The 20453-nt window shown below is 37.8% G+C and overlaps 1 protein-coding gene across 4 annotated transcripts in view; it reads left to right on the top strand.

The window, feature by feature from the left end:
- The window catches only part of LOC121957583 (MAP7 domain-containing protein 1-like), a 53830-nt gene that overhangs the window by 8464 nt on the left and 24913 nt on the right, over positions 1-20453 (top strand). For all 4 annotated transcript variants that reach the window (XM_042506225.1, XM_042506224.1, XM_042506223.1 and 1 more), the window contains exons 2-3: positions 14266-14478; positions 18941-19009. In XM_042506225.1, the coding sequence (XP_042362159.1) occupies positions 14266-14478; positions 18941-19009 (282 nt within the window). The remainder of the gene's footprint in view (positions 1-14265; positions 14479-18940; positions 19010-20453) is intronic.

The raw sequence follows: 20453 nt of genomic DNA, 5'->3' as shown, positions 1-20453 counted from the left end.
CTGCGTCAGTCGATTGATTACCTCTGCAGTCTCCTCAATGACGCCACTCTGCTTCTTCCATTACCCACGCACCAGTTGCTGTGACCCAGCTAGCAGCTCTCTGTGCCCTTTTCTACCCTGAAATGATCCTTGAAAAGCTCTAATCTGCAGGATGGAAGATGAAGACCGGGCTGCAGCAAGATGCCGGTACATTTTGTCTGCAGCTGGTCAGGTTTTCCCCTCATCCGGAGGGCTTTCAGCTGACGTTACACCACCTCTTGACTGATGTGTCTGATAGTCAGATCTGTAGTAAATCACGTAGAGGTCATCGGTGATGCTCTGTTGTCCTCCGGCATGTTGATTTTCTTCTGCAAAACAATCGCACATGTGATGATTTTTAAACAAAACACTACAGAGCTGATGTTGCAGCACCCTCTTCCTGTTGATCTTACTTACTAGATTTGATTAATTCGCTGCAGGTTAAATGTTTTATTTTTGCCTGCCTCATTAATTAGAAGGGCCAATCTTTCAATACTAGATGCAAAATGTGTTTTAAAAATTAGAAACGATTCCCCAAAACGCCAAGACCAATAACTAAAAATATTTATGTCCAGTGGTTGACTGTAACTAAGTACATTTACTCAAGTACTATACTAATATACAGTTTTAGGGTACTTTATTTGCAATGTCATTCTCTACTTCAGTATAATTTAAAGGCAAATATTGTACTTTTTTACTCCAGTAAAATTATTGATAACTTTTTGCAGATTTAGATTAAAAATACAAAATATGATTAACTATTTAAGTGTGATCTATTATCATCGGTTAAAATAAGATTTTATTGATCCAGTTCTAATGGAGATAGAGCACAATATTAACTCGTATTTATCTTCTCCAGCTGTCGTTTGTTGACCCGCAGTGACGCAGCGCTGAAACCGGACCTCAGCTGAGATTAAACTTAGTCCGCCATCACACCTCGCCACGCTGCCAGGTCAACATTAGTCAGCCAGATACAGTTATGCCCTACTTTATGAGTCCAAAACAAGTGGGTGAGTGAGTGTGGCGGGGCAGCTGTGGTCTATATACACTTGATTTTAATGTTTCCATCACAAGTTTCCATCACAAAGACTATCAAGACTTAGTTTTTATTAAATATTAATGCCAAGTTCTTCGTTAAAGTCACATGATAGATGAAGACGAGGAGTACACTCTGTCTTCTTGGCCAGGTCTCTCTGGAAAAATAGTTGGTTAAATGAAAAAAAAAGACTAGATGTAATAAGGAGCAAGTATGGCTGCTTTGTAACAACACAAAGTAGATTTGTTTGCAGTCACTCTCAGGCGCGGATGCAGTAATGGTCAGTGTCTGAAGGAGGCTGGCGGTCTGCGGTAACCACAGAAATAAACAGGAAACGGATCAGCTGCAGTGCGACTCATTGTTGCTGCAGATCTCTGTTTGCTTTTTCTTTCTGTCTTTTGTTTCAGTTGTTGCTGCTGTTTTATATAACAGTTTCTTTTGACATTGTTATTTCAGCAGAGTCCTTTGTGACTTCTTATGCAGTGGTGCTGATCATCACTGGAATGCTGAAATGATAATAATCACATTTTTTCAAGACCTTGATGTTTACAAAGTCCCTTTTTTTCACTGAACAAAAAAGCAAAAGTTTGGGTGCCCAGTAGCTCAGTAGGTAAAGCGGGCGCCCCACGGACCGAGGCTTTGTCCTCGCTGCAGCCGCCGCGGGTTTGACTCCGGCCGTGGCCCTCTGCTGCAGGTCGTCCGCACTCTCTACCCGTTTCACACTCGGTCTGTCATATCAATTAAGGGCTAAAAGCCCAAAAAGATAATCTTAAGAAAAAAAGGAAATTGTGATGAGCATTTTTATACATTATACATTTTCTAAACAAAACAATCAATAGATTAATCCTGAAAATAGTCTGAAGATGAATCAATGATGAAATAATCACATAAACCTTGATGCTGTGTGCTATATGGACACATTTCGGGTGTGATCACAGTTCAGTCCTCAGCTTTGGTGCTACTTCTTTTCTTTTTTTGGTCTCTTCCTCTTAAAGCAGTGGTCACACTTCTGTTTGTTACACCACAAGCTTGTAGAAAACGTGCGAATGACCATGTTTTTTTTGCTTTATTGTTATTACGTCCGTCTGTGTGCCATCGATGTAAAAACCTTGTGGTAACTCGCTGCTTATTTACATCATGTGCCGTGCTGACGGTTGCTATGTCGAGGATATGATGACTTAATGATGAGGTCATATGTAAAGAAGTGAAACTCCTTGACTACAGCCGCAGTCACAACAAACCACGCCTGAGCTATTTTCTCCCCGTCTTGAAGAAAAAGCTTTTCTCAGCTCCCCGACGTTTAAAAATGGTTTAAAAGTCTTCCCAGTTTCTCGCTGCTTCACCTTTGACCTTAGTTTTTAGCGTTAACCCTGAGCCGGTGAAAAGAGAAGAAGGAAAAAGTGAATAATAGATGAAACATATATGATTCATGCTCGGCTCTGTTGTGCGTCTTTGTGACTGGGTAACCCACTTCTCTGTGGTTAAAAGCATCTGGAGATCCCTTCTGTTTGCAGTGGAGTAACATCCTGTCGCCTGCCACTCGCTTCTCAGACTGAATCTATTTTAGCTCTCGTCTTCAGACCCAGAAAAACACTGTAGTACTTGAATTAACTTTTAATACTTTCTCCTGTTTTTGCTCTGTGTTCAGAGACAGGGGAGTTGTTGAGACGATGAGAAAATCATCCTTCACACTGATGTTTACTGTTAGAAACCAGCATATTGTGTCAGGATCAGTCAAATATTTTGTTGCTCGGAGAAAAAAATATAAGTCACATGGGATGTGTTTTAGACAGATTTTAACAATATCTAGCTATGCAGATAATTTTGGATTTATTTGCTTCGGTTTTAAGGTATTTTATATCTGTCTCTGAAATACAATGTTGGTGATTTAATTTATGATGCTCACTTATGGAACCAGAATGTCAAATAAGTAAAAAGCCAATACATAAACAATCATATTAATAAGATGTATACAATATATAAATGAACCAACAATGTGTAAAATTTTTGAAGAAATTATTCAAACTAAACTAATTATAATGCAGTGTTACATAATCATTCATTTTTATAACATTTCTTTCCCATACTAGACATTTTATTTAAAAATGCCCTTTTTTCAAGACTCTTAAATGTGGTAATGTACAGTTAATAATAGCACATTTGAGTTTTAGTTTTTTTCCGTAATGCCTTTTGAAGAGGAAAAAAAAGTGCATTATGCAATAATATATAACATAATACAAAAATATAAGAAAAATAAAAGAAAATCTAAATTATAAGAAGAGATATGCTGTATATGAAATAAAAGTTAAAAAAAGAACAAATATTTGCACAAAAATATTTTTAAAAATATGCACAAATATTCTTACTCACTGAGTTTTAACATGAGCATTAGTTTATGCTAACTAGCTACAGCCGATACAATCTGCTATCAGTCATCATTTCAGGCGACCAAATCCTTGGTCGTTGGCTAGAAATGAGAAGCTTTTCCTTAACTTTGTGTCTACTTTTGTTTGATATCGAACACCCATAATTTGATAAAAATACTAAGAAGAGAAGGGAGAACATGACAGGCGTAGCAGCTAACTGTGGCGCGCCTTGATGTTCATTTCTAGTCAAACTGTAAAGAGAAAACGCAGCATTTTCTGTAACAGCTGATGCACAGTGGTCTGTAATTGAAACCTGGCTTTAAAATGTGCATTTCTCCTCTTCCATCATTACAAAGAAGCGGCGTTTCTGCTCCTGTGACAGTGATTAGTAGCTGCGCATGTTGCTGCTGCTGCGACCTGGAAGTCACTACAAACACAGCTGCTGGTTCTGGTGACCTCTCACGGCGTAACGGGAGAATCTGAGGGGTTCAAATGTTTGTGCAGCATCTGTTTCGTGAGGCTTGTGCCTTCAGAGGCAGTTGTGTGGTTGACATTTTGTTTGTGGGCTTTTTTATATCGTGCATGCTTGAATTTGGACTCTGTGACCTTTTGGTTTACTCAGTGCTTTTGTTGTTTGTCACGAGATGGAGCTGGCGGCTTCGGTACAATGGTCAACAGATTTTCCTGCTGTTAAGGTGCAAATTGGTGTAAAACTTAAATATTTACTCAGCAGTTTCATTTTTGCAAACATTTATGACACAGAGGCTGGTTATAGCTCTCCAGATTTCCACACCGGAGGCGTGTTTTGGCTGTTGTTGCTCTCAGCACCACCAGTGTCCCAGGAATGCTCTTCCTCTGCTTTTCCCTGGGGCGTGGATGCTTGTTGCCCAAGAGCATTTCCGTTTTTTTCTATCCACAGAGGAAGAAGCATCCGTTAAGCCACATGTGCACTTTGACAGTGTATAACAAGTCAAATACGTTCAGCGGAAGGTTGTAAATTTAACAAGTTGTCTGCTTTTGGTTGGAATATCACAACTCATTTAATCTGAGTTTGTCCATTTTGTGTAAGTGGACAGATATTGTCCTGTTGCTTCGACCACACAAACAGTAATCTCCTCTCCTTTTTTTGTATGATAATAATCCTTTGAATCCTTGGCACATGCAGACCATGCAGATGCACACAAAAGACACACATTTGCCGTATAAACACGTGCAAGGGGAATGTGGATGCCAGGGATTCCTGAGGTCGGCCTGACCCAGATCCAACATGTCCCACTCATCACAAAGACACACACACAAACACACATGCATATATGAGCGTTCACATGCTGGGTCTCTCATGCACAACTCCAAACAATAGTCTGACCTGTTTCACACCACATGGGGCTCTGCTCCCTGCCACCTTTAAAAAAAGAGAGTAATTAAAGAGACGGTTTGCTTTCTGTTGCAGGACTTTAAAATAACCTTCTGCATGCCGATGTCAGGGTGTATCAGAATTTGTCTTGTATATATGGTACATTTATAGCATATATTAATGTACTTCTTAGTCCTTCCTTGTAGTAACTTCATTTTGTGTTCTTTTTGCGCGTTATAATGCTCCAATGTTTTGGAGTTGCATATTTTGATTTTGTAGTTTTTGTTCATCTGTAACTTATGCTGCTGGTTCTCTTGGCCAGGACACTCTTAAAAAAGAGATTTTAATCTCAAGAGGTTTTCTTGGTTAAATAAATAAAATAATCAGTAATGTCCATATTCACTGTACCTACAATCACATAAACTAGTAGCTTTTTAATAGTATAGTATACATTTAAAATATACTATTATATTGTAGCATGGACCTAATTTTTTCCAAAATATACAAATTCAGATTCAGAATATTTTATTGTTCTCTGCGGGGAAAATGGGAGATATTAGCTGATCTTGTATTATACAGACATAGTGGAATTAAATGTAAAATGTGCATTATGCAATAATATGTAACATATACATATAAATAGAAAAACAGACAAAAATCTAAAATGCAAGAAGATATATGTTGTATTTGAAATAAAAGTATATTAAAGTATTTGCATGAAAAAATCTAAAACAATGCACAAATATGTGCCTCATACTTCAAGTGTTCAAAATATGAATGCAGAAGTAGAATAGATAAGAAATTAATTCAGTTGCATAAAAATGTAGAGAGCTTCAAGTCAGTTTTGCATATTTAACAGATGTGCAGTTGAAACAGTTTGCAGATGCAAATGTAGGTTATGCACATTAAACATTGTGATGCAATTTAATTTCTCAATCTCAAATTAGATTGTTAATACAACTACAACTGTGAATACAACCGCTCATGAAATTTATATTGCAGTGTTATTTTGCCTGTACTTATTGATATAAATGAGGGGGACTAAATAATTAAAACACAACAGAGAAAACTCCCCCCTATAATTACAATTTTGATGTTATCACAAGAGACGTTTTGAAATGTCACATAAATTAATGATGGCTAAAATTCAATTTAGCTGCTTTAGTTTCAAGGTCGTGGACACAGAAACCATAAACTGGCGTTTACTGTGGTGGTTGAATAGACAGAGCCATCGTTAAAGGTATATAATACAGGATTTTTCTAAAAACAAAACAAACAAAATGCAAACGAAATCCCTCTTAATTATCATTTATGACTGACTCTCAGTGTGTGGTAGTGTGTTCATCTGTATTTTCTTATTTTATACTTATTTTGCTGTGTTTGAGACGTTCCTGGGCACAGTGCACATGTGAGGTTAGGACTTAAAAGCCAGACACAGCGCCAAAAAACACAAATATAGTGAGAGGAAACGCTAAGAAGACAAAGGAGGTTCGGGCTTTCGCTTTTGCAGGAGCTACTGTTTGTAAACAGTAGTCTACAATTTCTGCATACAATACCTTCAATGTTATTATCATTTTTTGGAGATTTTGCCTTTATTCAAAAGCAGAGAGGCGACAGAAAATGAGGGACGCAACACAAGTAACAAAATAAGAAGAGCTCTCCTACTGGTTTGTTTATAGAATACTACTTTTTACACACAGTAAGTTGCCTTTACAGGAGAAGGAACGTGTTAAGTTGTCGATGCCAGAGATTTAATCAGCTGGGCTCTAAAATCAATAACGACTTTTAAATTTCACACTCTGTAAAGTCATCCCGAGGGCTGGATTGGACCCTTTTGACACCCCTGTTCTAAACATTAGGACTGAAAGCAGAGATAATGTGTGATTGGTTGTCCTACATGCACCTTGTAAATCCCCGTTACAAACTCTTCAGCTTTGTTTTGACTACAGCTTTTACATGTATGATTGTGAGCCTGTCTTAAAGGAATTATGGGGAATGCAGTGCACTCGAACAGACAAATAAGCATCCATACTGCCTCAGCTGTCTGACAGAAAACACTGAGTATGTTTACATGCACAACATATTCTGTTTTCGCTCTTATTCTGATAAAGACAATATTCCTACTAAGCTGTTACATGGCTAATAAAAATGAGTTTTCCGTTAATACTCCCATTTACATGCAGCCATGCATAGTCTGATGAATGAACGTGTCCTAACATGTAATTTATAACGATAAAATATGCAAAAGTAGAGCAGCTGGAGCCACTTGTCATTTTGCTTCTTTGCATTAAAATAGGATTTTTTTTTCAGGGTTTTCTACAGCTTGTTGGACCATGCAAGTTCAGCATCCCTCCTTCATTGTTCGGAGGAGGATTTAGAATACTTAGGAGACCTTTTACAAGCACAAAAATGTTATACAAAACAATAAAAAAAAAGGGAAAAGCACAATTGGCCCCCTTTAAATCAACCTCTTGAAAATGTTGGCGCTGTGATATTTCTGCTCATCCAAAGACCTTTTTATATTCCAGTCTTTCATAAAGTTTAAAAGCAGTTGTGTTTTTAATTCTGACCAAAAATCAAGGCTTTTCTGCTCGCATCTACCCCACAGCTTTACAAACTGTTGGCAAGTTGGTTTGTGTTCAGCGTATCCATGACAACGCAAAGAGCCAACCGTGAACAGACAAGAGGTGTTGTGCTGCAAACTGTAGTAAAAACCCAAATTGAGGTGCATTTTCTAAACTGGCTGTATATTCATGCCCAACTAATGCTCCTAAAACCCAAATTATATCAGCATATGCCACACGTCTTAATTGGAAAACAGCCTTATTTGAAATATTTAAACAGAAGCTGCTGTTTATATGACACATCAAATTCAGAATATCGTCATATTTGTATTAATAGGGGAATATTGGTTTGAATCTAACTGTAGCCAGTGTCAGAGTATCTAAGTTTTTTGTTTTGACCACCATGGGTGAATTTCGGTCCAGTTTGACTCCCAGTTTGGCAGGTTACCAGCTCTCATTTGGGCGTACACTTCTCTGTGTTATTCTGTTATTGGTTAAAACAGTTTTTATGCCAGATGGAGTTGGATTTTACCAGCCAACGTGGCCCACACACAAACAAAATTAAGTTTTCCTGCCCTGCCTGTGCAGTAAATCTGGCGTACCACATGCTGCAGTTTGAGGCCGCTGTGCCGTCCCAAGGTGCCTCGACAGAAGCCAGCCCCTTTTATGGCCGACATTCTCAGTATGGTGCTTATCGCTATTTATAAACCCAGAGTCTGTCACAGTGGCACAGAAACCTGAGATGGCTGTGGAGGGACGAGGAGCTCTGAGGGAGGGAGGGGAGGCAGCGACGGGTGAACATCATGCTGAATCTGTGTTTCTGTGTTAAATGGAGCCTGTCACATGAACGGCTGATCATGTGCGATAACCATGACTTGATGCTGAACGTGTATTTCTGCAAGGTTGTATAAACTCTCGTTGTTTTTGCAGGGTCACAACTGAAAACATGTACAGGTTTCCCACGGGACCATAACCCTTCGAAACTTGAGCAAATTGGCTTAATTTCTTTCAAAAACTTGTAAAGAAGGCCAAAAGCAGCTTAACAAGAAATGACCCGCAAAATAGCAAGAAATCAGTGAAAAGGTAAAAGAAAATTAACTGAAATTAATAAAAGAAAGTAAAAGAACAAACACAGGATATGACTCAAAAAAGTGCTAAAATAAAATAAAAATAAATAAATAATGCTAATTTATTTTTAAGTAACCTAATTTTAAATACATAATTATAAAGCTATACAGTAAATATAGTTTTCTTGATAATTGTCTAATGATAATGACTCTCTCCCCTTGTTAGCTAAGGTTTTTGATAAGTTCATTTTTATTTTCTCTTTTACAATTTTTTTTTTTTTGTGCAATTTTATCATTTTATACAACTTGCTGATTAAAAAGTTCTCACATTTCAAAGGTTATAATACTTGTGAAAGATGTCTGAAGAAGCACAAGAAAACTGATGTCAGTTCCAGGTGTTAAAGGGTTAAAAGGTTTTAAACGGCTTTGAATGAATTTGATTTTTTAAAAAAGGGCTTAATTTTAGTTAAAATGTCTTAAATCAATCTTTCAGATGTCTTTAAAATACTAGGACATGGGAAGTAAGATTTTATCAATATTTTTCTTAGGTTGCAAAATAAAATCTACGAAATGTATATATATTAATATTAAGTTTGCACAGCCTGTTTAAATTAAGATACTACTATCCCACATTATGATTTTGATTTTCACAAAAAAAAAATAACAAGTTGTCAGTATAGCTTGTTGGAGGTAGTTGTGATTTTTTGCAGTTTAATTTCACCTATCATGACCAGGGAATTTAACTGTGCCAACAAACAGGAAAATATTTAATATTCTTTAATTTTGTCACTGCTGTTAGTTTTTATCTGTAATCATTCTCTTAACTTGTAGAAATACAGTTCCCATAATGCTTTAGGGGATGTAAACAGGAAGTATAGTGTCCCATTGCTAATGATTCAGGTGTGAACTGTTGCCACTCAAGTCCTTTTTTAAGGCTGTATTTAGTTACATTTTAGCTATTTGGCACAATTCAAAGTATGCCGAATTAGCTGTTAGAAGTTCCTGTCGCATTGTAGCCATGGATTTACAGACAGCTATCACTGGAAAAAAAATTAACCGAAGAAAACCTTAAAATGTGATGATTCATAAGCAAGTTCTGTTAACGGGAGCGTCATTTTCTAGCGGATTTATGGAGGTTAATTGTCGAAGATAATGATATCCTCGAAAAGTGTAAGTCATATTTATTATTAATTTGTGTGTTATTATGTTTTTGTGTTCACATTTAATTGATTTATGACTCCGAGAAGGACGTAATTTGCCGCAAACGGGCGCTGATTGTTTGAAGCACCTTAATTGCCTCCGTGACCCACAGCTGTGTTAAAATGACAGTTGCTAAGCTAATATTCAGCATACATGCAAGTAGAGAAGTGAGTCATGAAGTCAGTAGACTGACTCAGTAAGTAAGAGTTATTCAGCAGTGTCTGTATAAAGTTTGATAATAGTAGCTAACATTAGCCACTTTATTATCAGGATCCCCATTAGCTGAAGCGACAAGCTAGGCAACATAACATTACAGCAAAAACAAACAGTAATAGAAATTTATAATAATAGTTGTAATTAATAAAATAGGTAACCAAATTATAATAATAATGCTAATACAAATATACAACTACTTCAACAATTGTAAGCAAAATATAATAATAATAATTAATTCCCCAATCTATCAACAATAACAAATAAAAAAAAAAATCCAATCTAACACAAAACCTCTCAGAGGTCAACATAAAATAACCAATTGTCATGCTTCGGGCTACTATGTCTATGTCAATACTGTATTATATGTATAATATATCACATTATGGAATATTTTAAAGTCACCAAGTGTTTACAGGGATTATTGTATAATTTATTTTGTGCAATTATGTAGTATTATTTCCTTTTTCTATCTCATCTTTCTTGTAAATAACAATATAAATATGATAACATGTAGTTTATAGTATAGAGTTTAAGAAAGTGTGCATGTCTTTGTACTCCTTTTTGGGTATGTCTGTTTTTGTATGTTCATTCTTTCCTTTCCTGTTTTTTTCCAAATGTTCAAAATAAATTTCAATTCAATTTAAATTCAGTACGAGACCAACTGGGGCCCCGGGGAGTATTGAATTGAACTAGGCTGCTTATTACTCGATTTAAAGTTTATACTGCAGTGTTGGTTCATCACAACTCCTGTCATCACTCTTCTCCTACAGTAACCTTTAGAGATTTAAGAAAACATGACAACCACACCCATCCCATGTTTATATGGAAGTTAGAGTCAACTCTGCAACATAAACTAGAGTCACAGGAGGGATCTCTTTTGTTTTGTAGAGTTTTCTATGCACTTTATCACAGTGGTGCCTAGTTTACTTGCCATTAGACATCCATTACCACTTTTGCAAAAGCAATCACATACAAAAAGTAAAATATTTGAGCTGGACAAAAGTCCTTCAATCCTGGAATGATCATATTTTGGGAAGAAGTTTGCAAGAGTGAAAATCTACAACCAACAATTATTCTTATTGTCAATTAATCTGTGGATTGTTTTCTTAATGAATCCATTTTTTAAAAAATTTGTACTATGCCACAAAATAGTAAAAAATTTCAATCAGTTTTTAAATCATTTTTTGTCCATAATCTAAAGATATTCAGGTAACTGTCACAGATAAATAAGAAACTATAAAGTATTCACATTTAAAAGCTGGAATCAGATAATTTTTTTGCTTTTATTTCCTTAAAAGTGACTCAAACAATTAATCGTTATTAATGTTGTTTAGGAGTTGTTGCAGCTCTGCTAAAGAGAGAGGAAAAGAGGTCTTTTTTTGGTCTTTGGACATCTCATTCTCATGATTGTCTTCTCAGACAGTTGTGTTGTGGATACTTTACTTATTTATTTCAGTCACAGAAATGTTGACTTAAGATTAAAGAAGTGGCTTTTTAACTCCATCACTAATAAGGTCTTCTTTTGCTCAGTCTATACACTATTAAAGTCTAATTTATACATTAAAAAACATGGAAATTACAGTACTTCTCTCCTAATCAACCATTTCTGATGATCAAAACATGAGATAAATATCAAGAAAATAAAACCATAGATAAAAATGACAGAAAACCATGATTAAAAGGCTCAAAAACATACTTCAGAAATTGCTGTAACTGTTTTCAGCAGCTGTGCAGTACTCCTGATGAGTTCAAAATTCACTTGACATTTAAGCACCCCTTGAACCTACAGATTAATACATTTTGAACATAATTAATACTTGCAGCCGTATATTAAATGTAATATTTTATGTAACTCGACTTAAACTTCCTAACATGAGCACCCTTGACGGCTGCACACAGATCCGGTCACGAGGCCTGACTTCCTGACCTCTGACCCTGACAGAGGGCGACAATGGGGCAGCAAAAAGACACAAAACACATCCTGTCTTAATCCTGCTGTCTTTGTTTTCATTCTCCTGCTGATAGTTCGGCTGCTGCTCGTCTGACTCTCTCTTCACCCCTCTCTGGCTGTCACAGTGGAGGAGTCGGTGACAAACTGAGCAGAGCCGCAGTGACGCACAGAGGGGGGGACTGGAGCAGGAAGACGAAGAAGGGACAATTTGTGCACTTCTACAAGGACACGTGGAGAGCGAGGGGAGAGATTTATAGAGAAAGGAGAGCTGGAGGACAATGAGAGAGTGGAAAAATGGTGCGGCAGGGTGTTTTTATAATGACAGGGGAGGAAAAAGAAAACGTGGGATTTGAAAAGACAAAAAAAGGAGGAGCGATAAAGACAGCGAGGCCCAGAGCTGTGGGAATAATGAGCTCAGAGATAGTGAGGTAGGAAGGTGAGAGGCTGCAGGCTTCAGGCCAGCTCTCCTCTCCACTCAGCCAACAATGGGCAGATGGAGCGTGACGCTCTCCTCAGGCCCGTCCAAACGCTCACCGAACCACATAAATCACAGATTAACACTGGGCTCCTCTCCAGCTCCCCCCACTGTACTCCAACCCTGAGCCCAAATGCACAGGCCGCTGTATGGAATACTAATGGAGGAGTGACAGGATGTGAATTAGAGCTCTGCGTGTGTGTGTTCAGATAAGAGAGTAAGAAAAAGATGCAGCGTCATGTTCAGACAGGACGGCACTGCTTCCACCTGATGTTGAAAAAAGGATTAGGATTTGGCAAAAAGAGGATTGCGGTGCTCCTCCTCGCCTGAGAAGATTACTTGTTCACCGAGTGCGGCTGACTTTTGAATTTGATCAGTTTACAGGCCTTATATGGCTGTAAGAGATACTGTGAGCCCAAATTAGGAACGACTGAGGACGGCCAAGATCACCTGAATTCAAAGAATTGGGAATATTCTTGTGGGGAAAAAAAGTTGCTTTAACACATTTAAGAACATGTTAACAGGTGATGATTATACTGCCACCATAACAAACATAAAAGCATCTTTTCATGGGGCCTCTCTCGGTAAAACTAAGCAGCGCTGATCAAATATAAACAAAGATTCTGTTCCTGAGTTGCCTATTTCTCACCCAAAATGTTTTCAGAAAAATATTTGAGCACACTGTAATACGGATCGTTTGTTACCAGCTGCCATATTGTTTTTGGTGGGAAACTTATTCACCAGCAGGAATGTAGCACAGTGCTTTCTGGTAGATGTAGGTTTTCTTCCTCTTGACTAAAAGCGTCCTTTTTCTCTGTTTTCTCTGCTCATAAAGCACCAATTTCTAGAGTATTTGCATCCTTATACTACCTAGACAGCCCGGTTTTATGAAAGTACCATCTTTCCAGCTGTGAAATACTTCTTTAATACTTACTGTAATTCAAAGGCCAGATATTATTAACTTCATAATGTATCCAGATACAGATAACATACAGATAACAGGTGTATTTGGGAGTCTAAAATTCAGGATGTATCTCTTCTACTTTGCTTTTGGCAGATCCTTTTTCAAATGTGTCTCTCACATGTCATCCACCTTTATGGAATAAAGATACTGAATCACTAAAGTACTTGTTAAACATTTTAATCTGTAAAAAGTATTTGGAAATAGCAAACATCTTTTATTTAAATGCTAAATCAGAAGCAGCTCTTCAAATTGCTTTTGTCCCAAAATATACTCAGTGTACAGCGATTTAGTTTAAGTAGTTTTACATTTTTTTACTTAAAATAGACAATAACTAATATTTTATTATGAAAGTTTTTGTTGATTCATTTACATCTTGAGCAGCGACAAACATTTTGTGCCCCACAGTGAAGTCAGTGGGTTTATAGATCGGTTTAGGTGGCTCTGTGGGGATAATTAAGCCAATTATCATTAATTATCCCCACGATAACCACTGTAAACATTCGTCTTTCTAAGAAAGCTGCGATAGACTTACACAACAATCTGCAATGTTTATTTCCGCCCCTAAAGGAAAAATCAATGTGTGTCTGAGCCTCTCCATCTTTTTTAAATACTGTAAATCTGTTGCTTCGGCTTCACTCTTTAAAAGATTTATTCCCACGCTCGAGTGTCTCACCTTCTGCGGTTGTGTTTAACACTGTTGACAGGAGGCTTTTTCTCTGCAGGACCAAAAACCCTCAGGGACTGAGGGGGAGTGCAGCGGTGCTGCGAGTCGACTGATGTGTGTGAATTGTGTGTGAAAGAGATGTTAATGATTTCTAATGAGGCGAGAGCGTTGTGTTAATGAAGTCGCAGAGGATTTCCAGGTTTATAGTGGAGAAATGTCAGCAATGGATGTGAAAAGAAAAGTCTAGAATTTATTGAAATCGTCACTTTGGAGACTAATGATGCAACAAGACGTCACATTTTGGACAAAAAGCATCAGAGACAGCGCAAAGAAAAAAATTCACTCATCTAAGATTTTTTATCAATCAATTTGTCTTCTTCTGTTTTCCAGCTCTGCCGCTACAGAACACGTCTCAGTCCATCCAGAATGAGGACAAGTCTTTGGGGAAGGACCTCCAGACTTCAGACGACTCGGCCATCACAGACCTCTCTCCGAAAACAGACTCCAGCCCCGTAACAGAGACCCCCACCAGGACAGATGCCTCCTCCAAGACAGACGTGAGGCCATCCACCCCGGGCGGCAGCAGCCCTCAGCCCAAGAAAGGTACAGTTATGGATGCTGTTCAATATCTGTGTTTAGCCCACAAAGTCCAAAACAGCAACACAGCAGTAAATCACGTTGGCACTGCAGAGATTTGCTCCCGTTCAGCCAGCAGAGCATGAGCGATGTCAGCCACTGATGTCGGGCGATAAGGCACGGCTCGTTAATCCCAGAGGTGTTGGACAGGGTTAAGGTCAGGGCTGCCTGTGTGTCAGGTTCCTCTAAACTGGGAAAACTGTTTTCTTTATGCAACTGGCTTTGTGCACAAATTCATTGTCATGTTGAAACAGTGAAGGGGCTCCCCCAAACAGACAAATAGAGTCCACATACTCGGTCAGATGGTGAATGTTTTGAAAGAGGGAACATCACATAGATTTTTTTGCATTTTACCGGCTTATTTAAAAAGAAACAAAGTGGTTAGCTCAGTGTGTAGGATGATTCTTATTAGATTATAGCATCATCTAATTGTTCATAAAATCTTGGTTTGCAAATAACTAGTTTGCAGACTAGGATTTTTAAAATTCTTCACATCTATTCTTTGACTTTTTCTGTGCTTTATTTTTCAGCAGTAGTGTTGTTGATATTTAAAATGATAAGCTACTTTTCCCCCCCTTATGTAAACAATAATAATCCAGAGAGACTGCTGTATTGTGCAGTATTGGCACCTCATTTGCAGGCATAAGGCAGATAGCAGTGCTGAGATCAGATAGGATGCTGGTTTCAGGTATTAAAAAGGTAATTAAAGCAGAGTGATGCAGCAGGGAGACACTGGTGCTCATTTGAATGCCTGTCTACTACACACAATGCAAGGTCACTGTTCTCATGATGTAGTGTTTTAATATTATAAACAAAACCTGTAATTACCAAAAGAGGTGAAGAAAATGCTCCAGTCTGTTTCTGTTTCAAGTTTTTAAAACCTTTTTCTTAGGATTAGTTGTTCAATAGCTGATTGTCAAATGTGGAGTCAGCATTATCTCCTGTTGGCCATGTGACTGTGTGTCAGGCTATTTTTTTTTTCTTATAAAAACCTGCTCAGTATAAATTGTTCAGTTGCTCCCAGAAAACACTGCCGTGCCTCCCACATTCTCAGAAACTCCTTTTTTAAACAAAAACACCTTTATCCTGCGTTAACATGGATTTAGGCAGATGGTAGACGACAGACGGACAACTCTCTCTGGAAGGCAAGGGAAAACAAACAAAAAGTCTGAAATGGCAGGACTGCAAAACAATGTATTAAAAAATGTAATTTTGTTTATTAATGTATGTAGTTTTTCTAGTAATGTCCAGTAATTGTCCAGAGTGTGCCTGTTTTTGCCTTGTGCGAAGGATTTGTTTGTAAATTCCCTTGCAGAGTACGGCGAAAACTTGAAATATTTTAACTTTGAATTGAATGTCATCTTCTGTCAGTGTTGCCAGCTTTCTATCTTAGTTTTTTCGTCCTGCTCTGTTGTCCGCTAAAATGATTTCTGGTTAGCTGTCTTCCTTCTAACTAATTTCATGTGAATGCAACCAGATCTTTAAAAAGTCTTACAAGGCATTAAATTCATTAATCTGTATTTAAGGCCATAATAGTTTTTAAAATGTCTTAAGTCAATCTGTCAAAGTCTTAAAAATGCTAACACCTTGAATGTAGGATAATTGGAATCACTTTTTTCTGATTTTGCATAGTAAATCTCAAAATAATTGGTAATATCTTTTTTTTTTTTTTTTTTAATTTACCATTTACAACATCCAATCAAAAAGCTTTTTTCAAGGAATGGATACCTATATGATAAAATATGTTCATTATTTTCCATGTTTAAAAACTTTCATTGAACTTTTTAACTTGACCAAAAAGTCATGTTTTATGTTGAAATTAACATTTGGGATAAATTTCCCCAACCCAAAGTGACTGATGCTGGTTCATTTTTTTCTCTTCAGTTTGGACTATTGTAAAATTTGTCTTCAGTTTCATTCTGAGCAGTGTTAAAAAGTTTAAATCTAACTTTTCTTGAGCTGCAGGAACCCTGAACACAGCATTAAAAGGCATTAAAAGTATGGAACTGTTAATTAAGGTATTTTTTAATGTCCATGTTTAATTTCTGAACTTGTGTTCACATACTTTTCTCCTAAAGGGAGTTTTGATGTATATTGCGTCATTATAACCAGACAGATGGTAGCGGCTGACAGCCAGATCATCATTTGCTGTGGGGGAGACGGGATGTATAGATCGGAGGAGGACTGATGGTGAGGACGTGTGGAGGGTTGGGGGGTGAACTGATGCATTAAGGGACGTCTCAGTGGGACGAGACCTTCAGACCGATGAGATTTTTTCCTCTCTGCACTTCACAGCGTCTGAATATCAGCCAGACTGAAGTCTACGGCAGTGTAGGAAAAACTCTCTGCAAGGTGGGGAGGAAATGATGGTTGCCATGGAGACGGGGCTGAAGTGCTGCAGGGCCCTCTGTGATTGGTTGCGAATGTACGGCATACATATTACATAGCACGGAAGAGAGCCACAAAAGGAGACGGGCACCCCAGGGGTCCTGGTTTTTCAACGGTGTGAACGGATCTTCAGTCGTGGCTTTTCACAGCCGGTTTTAAGGCGGAAAGAGACGCCCAAATCCACACGTTACACCGCTGCGTCTTTTAAAGCGTACCAGGTTTCATGCTGATTATCGCTGCAGATGAGACCAGCTGAAAAGCAGATGTTCACACACAGTTACAGTTGAGCTACACAAGAGTTTAAACACCGTCAGTGTACAAAGAGACGGAGCTGCTCTGACCTTGAAACTGAATCAGTGAATCAAACTGCAGATCTGAATCACATTTCGTGGAGCCCTTTTACTTTTAATACTATTTTTATACTTACATCTGTAACATGTTATATACTCACTCCAAACCACAAAATAATTTCATAATTTTCAACTGTGCAAACAATTTTGGTTTGTTATTTCCAGGTTTTGAGCATTATGTCTGTGAAACTTCTGCCATCACTTCAGTACAATGCAGTCAGTCAGATCGTCTTTGAAGTTTTCACATCTTTGAAAAATACATGTAAAGTCTGCAGCAACATGTCTGCACAGACATTGTCCCTGTTACTGTGCACAACCCACAAGTGAATTTCTCACAAGGGAATTTCTAACTTTGATACAATACATCCAGAATATTGATATTTGATTTGATACATTTAGGGCAAAGAATTTAAGAATTTTAAAAGACAGAGAAAGTCATTTACAGACAAGAATGACTGTAGTTAATAAAGAAAACTTTGTTGTTAATAATTATAACTTTTTCACATTAAGCAATGTTCTTCGTATGGTAGGGCACGTGTTCAAAGCTTGCAGTTGTGTGGGACACAGCACCTCAGCTGATTGTGGAATAATCAAAGTATGAGAAACATTGTTACAGGAATGATACATTTCTATTGAATTTTTGAATTAATTTTAAATTCTTGGACCACCACAAATCTGTTTTGTGCAGCTTATCCGGGTCTCAGATTTGGTGGCAGCAGACGAAGCATTGCAGCCCAAACACTTGTCTTGTCCAGCTGCTCCTGAGAGATCCCAAGACATTCCCGGGGCCAGATGGGATATCTAATCCCTCTCAGCGTGTGCTGGGTCTGCCCGGGGTCCTCTCTCAGCTGGAGTTGTTCCTGGAAAACCTCTAGAGGGAGGCGTGTAGGACGCATCCTAATCAGATGCTTGAACCACCTCAACTGGCTCGCTTTGAAGTGAATAAACAAAGGTTCTGCTCCGAGCTCCTTCTGGATGTCGGAGCTCCTCACTCTCTCTCTTAATACCTCGTGGATGTGGGTCATAAAGCAGTGAGCTCAGCCACAGTGTGAAGAAAACTTACAATCTCCTTGTTTTGTTCCTACGCAAAAGTCAAGTGAAAGCTGCTCTAATCAATATTTATATATCAACAATGGAATAAAAATGACTGTGTGTGATGTAAAAGGGGTCGGTGGTGGTAGCGAATCCACTGGGAACTATTACCTGAAGCAGTTCATCTCCGCTTTATCGACTGTTTTATTTTCTTTGAGCCTCCTACGCAGCATCGAACGGCTGACAGACACATTCGACTTCTCTCTTTTAAACTTTGTTTTATTTTAACTAATGAGTTACACTGTATGTTACCCCAGACACAGCATGTAATTCTTGCACTGTTCTGTTTTAGTTTAAAGTTCAATCGTTTTTACATTTTTCCATGGTATTTTATTAATGTTTATTCCTATGGTTCCTACAGTTATGGTTGTTTATTAAGATTATTCATGTGTGTGTGGTATTTTATTTGTAAGTCACTTTGCAACATTGGTTTTGATAAGTGCCATACAAATAAACTTTATTATTATGATTATAACTGGTGAACATAGGGGAGCATCTAGCAGTGAAAGAGCCGAACATTTCTGCCAAGTATCCAAAATAAAATCAGTTATTGTACATTCAAGATACAAGATTCAACTGAATTTTTTTTTTCTCTGTAGATTCGATGACGTCAGAGCAACGACAGAAACTTGCCAAGGAGCGGAGGGAGGAACGAGCCAGATATATTGGTAAGAAACAATAAAACAAGCAAATATTTTGGGCTTTTTAAACTTGAAACAAATCAGATTTTCCGCAAAACAAGAAAAACTTAAGGTGATGCATGAAGTGGGAATTTGTTATAACCAACTTGATGCATGCCTGTCTTCTGTTGTTAATGCGGTATTAACTTTCCTCTGTCACTCTGCTCTGACGGTTGTTGTCGTCTCTTATTGTCTCTCCTTGCATGGCTTTCAGAACACCAAACTCAGGTGCAAGGTAAGGGGCTTCACTAAAACCCTCAGTGTCTGCAGCAGCCATTTGGGAAAAAAATCATGCGGCTTTTCTTCTCCCCTCCATGAATCGATTATTTATTTTGGTTTTATGTCATTTGGTGGAAGCTTTTGAACCCTGTGAACCCTCTGCATTTTTTGACTTAAATGTTTCCGCTCATGTTTAAATTTTTACTTTATGTTCTTATGCATTCCCACCAAGCATGCGTGCTCCACACCTATAATCATAGTTTTACTTTGTGGCTACAGAATGAAACTTTCCTCTCTTATAACAACATTGTTTTAGCCAAAAAACATGAAAGACTATATCTAGTTTTCAGCTTCTCCCTGTGGATGAAGGCGGCCAATCAGAGTAGACCTTGGTGGGTGTCTCCCTGCAGAGACGTCCCATGTAGCCCAGGGCGAGAAAAATGAGCAGTCATTACTATAAAACTGAGAGCAGGCCTCTCAGACAGATTAGATTTAATTACTACTTCCATTAGCATCAGTAATGTGGTCATGCTGCAGCACAGTTAAAGGGGAATTCTGCTGCTTTTTATTGATAATATCTGAGGTTGACTCTGCTTCAGCCCCTTTGAGATAAATCTCCTGCAGTCTGCTTCGGTCTGTAATTACACAGTTAAGGCTCATTTCATGTGGAGCATGCAATTTGTTCAAAACAGTATGCACGTATGTAGGTCAAGACACGATTTTTTTGCATATTTATTCCTTAAAGGGATAGTTAACCCCAAAGTCAAAGTATACATATTTTTCCTCTTACCTGTAGGGCTATGTATGAATCTAGACCGATTTGGTTTGAGTTGTCTATATGTCTGATATCTCTAATATAATAGAACTAGAACTAAGCTTGTGGTGCTCAAAGCGCCAAAAAGTTATTTTCTTAAAACTCAAAATCAATGTCTTTTTTCAGAAATCATAACCTGGTTAATTATGATAAGCCACAGACGTTGTCGTGAGTAGTTTCATGTAGGAACTACTTTCTTTCAACCAAACAACACTCACTAACCGAATTACCCATGGATGTGTTAAGAGACCTGGATACAGCATTCGAGGTGTGGCCGCGTTCATTCCTCTGAAAGTTGCTCAGTGGCACATAAAGCCAAAATTGCTGTTTTTTTAATGAAATTTTTTTTTTTTTTTTTTTTTATGAAATTACCTATATCTTCCACATTATGGAGCCATA

The sequence above is a fragment of the Plectropomus leopardus genome, chromosome 18, assembly GCF_008729295.1.
Source record: "Plectropomus leopardus isolate mb chromosome 18, YSFRI_Pleo_2.0, whole genome shotgun sequence".
Classification (NCBI taxonomy): domain Eukaryota; kingdom Metazoa; phylum Chordata; class Actinopteri; order Perciformes; family Serranidae; genus Plectropomus; species Plectropomus leopardus.
Note: the sequence above shows the minus strand (reverse complement) of the source record. Positions and strands in the feature narration are given on the sequence as shown.